At 18.9% G+C, this 7,500-nt stretch overlaps 1 protein-coding gene across 1 annotated transcript in view; it reads left to right on the forward strand.

Moving 5' to 3' along the window:
- Nucleotides 1–458: 458 nt before the first annotated feature.
- PGSY75_1325400 (hypothetical protein) overlaps nt 459–7,500 on the forward strand; it is a gene marked incomplete at both ends in the record, with an annotated part of 10,233 nt that continues 3,191 nt past the window's right edge. Inside the window, one exon of the mRNA XM_018787314.1 lies at nt 459–7,500. This exon is cut by the window's right edge and continues 3,191 nt beyond it. Within this exon, the coding sequence (XP_018640056.1) occupies nt 459–7,500 (7,042 nt within the window).

Raw genomic sequence — 7,500 nt, forward strand, 5'->3', positions numbered from 1 at the left:
TTTTTTTTTTTTTTTTTTTTTTAAATTTTTTTTTTTTTTTTTTTTTTTTTTGTTGGTTCTTTCATATAAAAGTAGGACATATACTTAAACACAAAATGTAAAAAAAATATTATTAAGACATACAGTTATAATTTTATTTATTTATTTAATTTTTTTTTTTTTTTTCTTGTTCTTGTGTAATATAAAAATTGGGATGAGTGCCCATATACATTCTTAGGGTAGTGTATATTTTATTTTTTATTTTTTTTTATAAATCCGCAAAACTGTTTAAGGGGAATTAAAAATATAAATAAATATAAACATATAATATATATATATATATTTATATATTTATATATATATGTTTAATTTTAAGAATATAATAGTTACATATTTATAATAATCAGATAACATACAACAGTTACAACACAAGAAAGATATATATATATATTTATTTATTTATATTTATTCATTTGAATATGTTGTCGCGCTCGCCTGTGAATAAAAAAAACAAGTTAGGTTCGTCGCCCAAAAAATATTATAAAAGGGATATTAAAAATGAAAATATTTCATGTAAGGAGGAAAAGAATGGTGATAAAAAGTGGGAAGACACCAATTCCATATTCGGTAAATCAAAAAATAAAGAGAAAAATATGATGTTAAAAAATATTATAATATCAAAAAATTCAATTAAAAATAAAATATGTAAGAGCAAAAGTTGTATAGTAAAAAAAGAAATGAACAATAAATTTGCTAGTTTGAAAAAGAATAAAAGAAAAATTAATTTAAATAAATCATCTATTTTATCTATTAAATCAAAAATAACTAAAATTAGTTCTTTGCTAAAAAAAAATGAAAATAAAGTTAATATGATAAATGAGGAGCATACAAAAAATAAGAATCACCTTAGTCGTAATAAAATAGTTAACTCTTATAAACTCTTATATGACATAGAAAGCATGAGAAAAAATAAAAAAGATATAATCTTAATAAAAAATGAAAATAATTCAAAGGAAAGAAATAGTGTTTTAATCAAAAGTATCATACACAAATATTACAGCGAAGGTAGAGACATAAAGAAAAAATATATAAATGATCATATTGGTAATAATAATAATAATGATGATGATGATGATGGTGATGGTGATGATGATGGTGATGATGGTGATTGTAGTGATAATAATCATAATAATCATTGTAATAATAATCATTGTAGCTATAATCATAACTATGTATACTATTACCCTTTCAAGAGACACACGTCATATAATTCTCTACCTTGTAATATCAAAGAACAAGAAACAAAAGAAAATGAAGATCAGTTCGATTCACATAATATTCAAAAATATAACATACACAAAAAATATACTAGCCTTACTCGTAGTAATGAACCTTATAAAAATAACATAATGATAAAAAAATGTAACTCGCTCGTTCTACCCACGTTAAATAATAAAAATGAAATACATAAAAATGAAATACATAAAAATGATTGTTCTAATGATATACAGAAATATAACCATTTATATAATTCTTATGATAAACATATAAAATTATGTAATTTAAATGAAGATAATAATTTATCTTCACATATAGAAGACATTAAAAGAACTAAAGAGAATATTTCAAATAATTATATAACCTATAAAAAATATGTATTACAAAAAGGTTCTGATAGGATATCTCACAATGAAGAAGTGAAGAATGATAAAAATTATATAATGAATCTTAATGATTATAGTAAGGAATATTATAACAATATAACAAATGAAGGGGCTGTTACTAATTTTTCTTTTAATGTTGCTACTATGGAGAATGAAAAAAGTGTAAGCAAAAATATGGGGCATACCACAAATGGTATGTCTAATATGAATAATATGAATAATATGAATAATATAAATGATATAAATGATATAAATGATATGTCTAATATGAATTATATGAATAATATAAATGATATAAATGATATGTCTAATATCAATAATGTGAATACTTATTATCATAGGGCAAATACACAAAAGATCTCAAAAAACAAACTTTATCATGATCAAGAAGTAGAAGAAGATATTATTAATAATGACAGAAGACATGATGATTTAGAAGAATCACTTTCTCATTTATCAGATTCTTTTAATTTAGAATATTTACCAGCGATACCAGATGATATAAACTTAATAAGCAGTAATGATAATTTCTTTAGTGTATATGGTAAATCTATCAAATCCTCATCTTTTTCAAACGATTTTCATAAGGATCAAAATAAAGATCCATACTGTCAAGATAATATAAAACAATACAATGAAGAACATTTATATGAATCCTTAAGAAGTAAAGATAGTCGAGATATACAAAATAGTAACAACATTGGTTTACATAAATCTAAATATTATGACGATGATGATGATTTAATAATCAGTATGTTTCATGATGATCAGGAGAATCAAAATATAAAAGAAGATAAACATTCTAATGATCATTCTGAAGAGGCATTGAATGAAAATATAAGAAATATGGACATTATAGAAACAAAAATGAATAGCATTAATAAATTGCAAGGGGTAGGAAAAGATTTAGATAATATAAATAATATGAAAAGGTTTTATAGTATGGATCATAAAACAAATAAAAAATTGAATCTATCAGATTATTTCGAGAATGATGAAAATGTAAGTAAGCAAATGAAAATAGAAGAAAGAAATATGAACAATACAAATAGTACAAACAATATTAAAAATATTAAAAATATTAAAAATATTAACAATATTAACAATATTAAAAATATTAAAAATATTGAAAATATTAACAATATTAACAATATTAACAATATTAACAATATTAACAATATTAACAATATTAACAATATTAACAATATGAATGATTCAGATATTTATTATGATCATGAAAAAAATAATTCCCCTTTATATAACGTTAAAGAAACATATGCGCAGAAATCTCAAAAATACACATCAGATGTAGAAGAAAAAAAAAAAAACACAAAAAATAATATCAGAAGAGGCCTTTACTTAGCCTCTAAAATTTTAAAAGAAATACATGAAGAAAAACAAAAAAAAAAGAAAATAAAAAAAAAAGAAAACTTCTATAATTATCTTGATAAAAATAAATATGATAATAATTATATTCATAACGAAACATATAATAATACATATTCAAATACAATTCCAGAATTATATGAAATTAAAAAAAATAAAAATATCTTATCTTCATCATATGATGATTTTTATTTAAACTTTAAAAAAAAAAAAAACAATATAAATAAAAATAATAATATTCTTTGTGATACAAAGTATGAGAATAGTGATATAATGCCTAGTCCTATAAATAATAATTATGTGAATAAAAATTATGTGAATAAAAATTATGTGAATAAAAATTATGTGAATAAAAATTATGTGCATAAAAATCATGTGGATAAAAATTATGTGGATAAAAATTATGTGAATAAAAATCATGTGGATAAAAATTATGTGAATAAAAATCATGTGGATAAAAATTATGTGGATAATGAATTTTTGAACTTGTCAGGCAAAAATAATATTCTTGAATATTCTTTAAATTCTTTAAAAGGATATAATAATAATCATAATTATAATTATGATGATGATGATGATAGTTCAATAATACATGTAGACAGTATGGACGATTTAAAAATGTCTTATGAGAGCGTAAGTTTGTTAAATAATTATAGTTATTCTTTAGATAATTCAAAATGTATAGATTTAAATAATGCACGAAACATATATAAAAGATTAGATAAACAAAATGATAATAATTTAAATGAAGAGGAGAGAGAAATAAGTATCTCTTTAAATGAACAGAATTATAACATTTCAGAAGAACAAAAAGACAATACTATTATTTTTGATATAAATGATGACACCACAACGAAAAATATTAATATTAATAATATTAATATTAATAATAATGATGATAATAATAATAATAATAATATTAATGATGATAATATAAAAACACAAGGTGATTATGATAAATATTCAAATGAACATATAGAAAAGGAAAACAACTTTAATATTAAATATTTATATTCTTCATCTTCTATATATAGTAATACATCAGAATGTAGTAACAAAAATTATATGAAAGAAAAAAAGAATATTCATCTTTTGAATAAGTCTATTAATGATGATTATTATGTAGATTATTTACCATATGAGTTTAATAAGATTATTATTAAAAAAAATAATAATAGTATAAAAGAAAAGAAAGAAAATATAAACAATAAAAATAATAATAATAAAAGTATATATAAAAATCAAAATATATATATAAACTTTTCAGATGGTGATATACAAATAAATAAAAATAAAAAACATAGAGAAAAGGAATTTTATAAAAAGTATAAACAAAATAATATAAAAAAAAAAAAAAGTAATAGTAATAAAAAATCTAAAATAAAGAAAGAAAATGATATATCTAATGTAACCAAAGATATTATAAATATTATAAATACTAAATGTGAAATAATGGAAAAAAATGATTATTCTAAAAAAATTAATAATAATATATATTCTAATGAAAATAAACATAAATCTAATGATGAAAATAAACACAAATCTAATGATGAAAATAAACACAAATCTAATGATGAAAAGGAAGAACACGAAGAAGAATATGAGATAATGCATAATGTGGATGATAATAAAAATAATGATCATCTTTTAAATGATAATAATGTTAATATAACAGATGAACCTATAGAAGAAAAAGATATTTATTATGATAATTCAAACGGAATAGGGAATAAGAATATTGTAAAAAATCGTATGAGTAATTCAATGAATAATATGTATGATTTAAAACATAAAAATTATTATAAGGATGAAAATGTTTTAGATAATGATATGCTTAAAGATTTAAGACATGTGTCCTTTGAAAATATTAATTTTAAAGATAAAAAAAAAATATATTTGAATGAGAACATTCTAAAGAAAAAAAAAAAAAAAAATTTAGATGATACTTATAATAATTTATTAAAAAATAAAAGTTCTGAACAAAATAATACTATTGGTAAAAATTTATCAACTAAAGAATTTAAACTTACATATGAACATGTTGAAAATGAAAACGAAATTTGTATATCTAATAGTAATTCTACATTATGTGAAGATATAAATAAACAAAATAAATTATCGATCGATAATTCTATTAAAAATGATACAAGGAAATTAGAAGAGCTCTTGAAAAATATTTTATATACACTAAAAAATGACAAAAGAGAAAAAAATATAATAAATAAAATAAATAATAATAATATTCAAGATGATCATAATATTCTTTGTGATAGTAAAAATATTTATGATCATGATGTTTTGTCGAATTTAAATATATTAGATAATCAACACATAAATGAAAACGTATATAATATAGAACCTCAAGAATGTATAGAAGAAAAAGATATCTCCATGGTGAATAGAAAAGATTCTGATGATATTCAAGAAGAAATAAAAAATGATGATATGTCTAATAGGTTTGCTATTTTGGAATATATAAGTCATTGTATAGAAATTTTAAAAGAAGAAAGAGATAATATAAAACAAGAAAGAGATGATATAAAACAAGAAAGAGATGATATAAAAAAAGAAAGAGATGATATAAAAGAAGAAAGAGATAATATAAAACAAGAAAGAGATGATATACAAAATGAATATGATAATATAAAAAAAGAAAGAGATGATATAAAAAAAGAAAGAGATGATATAAAAAAAGAAAGAGATAATATAAAAGAAGAAAGTGATAATATAAAAAAAGAAAGAGATGATATAAAAAAAGAAAGAGATGATATACAAAATAAATATGATAATATAAAACAAGAACGAGATGATATAAAAAAACACAATGACACATTAACAAATAAATGTAATGATATACAAAATGAATATGATAATATAAAACAAGAAAGAGATGATATACAAAATGAATATGATAATATAAAAAAACACAATGACACATTAACAAATAAATGTAATGATATACAAAATGAATATGATAATATAAAACAAGAAAGAGATTATATACAAAATGAATATGATAATATAAAAAAACAAAATGACACATTAACAAATAAATGTAATGATATACAAAATGAATATGATAATATAAAAAAACAAAATGACACATTAACAAATAAATGTAATGAACTACAAAATAAATTTTATAATAACATAATAGATCTTCAAAATATGACAGAGAAATATGATAATCTACAAAATAAATACAATATATTAAACGAACTAAATAACTCATTAGAAGATAAAAATGAAGAATTAAAAAAATATCATGAACAAGTCATACAAGAAAGAGATCAACTAATAAAAGAAAAAGAAAGTAATAAACAAGAAATAGAATCTTTAAAAAATAATGTAGAGGTGCTTAATATAGATAAATCAAATTATATGATCGAACAAAATGATAATATAAATAAAATAAAAAAATTGAATGAGGAAAAAAAAAAATTAGAAGAAGAAAAAAATATATTAAATGAAGAAAAAAATATATTAAATGAAGAAAAAAATATATTAGAAGAAGAAAAAAAAATATTAAATGAAGAAAAAAAAATATTAAATGAAGAAAAAAATATATTAAATGAAAAAATAAATAACAAAAATGATATTCTCATACATAAGGAAGAAAATATATTATATGAAAAAAATAAAAGACAGGAAGAAATAAAAGAAAAGGAAAAATTACAAAATGAATTGTATATAATTAAAAAAGAATACGATGATTTATTAAATAAATATAATGAGAATATAAATGAAGAAATAAATAATATGAAAAATATTCTAATTAAAAAAGAAGAAGAGATAAAAGAAATTAAACAAAATAAAATTGTATTAAAAAAGGATATAGATATGTATGTAAATAATATACATATGTTAGAAATTGAAATGAATAAAATAAAAGAAGAAAATGATTTAATAAAAATAAAGAATCTTGAATTATTAGAAAAAGAAAATATAAATAATATATATCTAAGTAAGGATAATAATAAAGATATAGAAATGACAAGTAGCTTAAATAAAACACAAACATGTTATAATGATAATATGAATGAATATTTATATTTAAATGTTGATAAAAATATATTAAAAAATATTTTTGATAATAATACAAACATGTTTAATGACAGTTGGAATGTATTTATGGAAAACAAAAATGATAAGTTGATAAGCATACAAGAAAATCATAATATGAATGAAAAGAATAATGAAAATAAAAATGATATTGTCAATAGTTATAATGATCATAATAATAAATGTGAATTAAAAAATGAATTAAATTGTAATTTCTTATGGACACATTATGAAAAAATATTAAAAGATATAAATCATATAAGTATAGATAAACTAAAAATACAATATAAAGATTTATTAAAAGAATATATATTTTTAGAGCTCTTAGTTATAGAATATGAAAAAAACAATGTAGTATTACATGAAACTAATAAAGAAAGAAATAAAGAAATAAAAGAGATGATTAATT

This window comes from Plasmodium gaboni, chromosome 13, assembly GCF_001602025.1.
Source record: "Plasmodium gaboni strain SY75 chromosome 13, whole genome shotgun sequence".
In the NCBI taxonomy this organism is placed as follows: Eukaryota; Apicomplexa; class Aconoidasida; order Haemosporida; family Plasmodiidae; genus Plasmodium; species Plasmodium gaboni.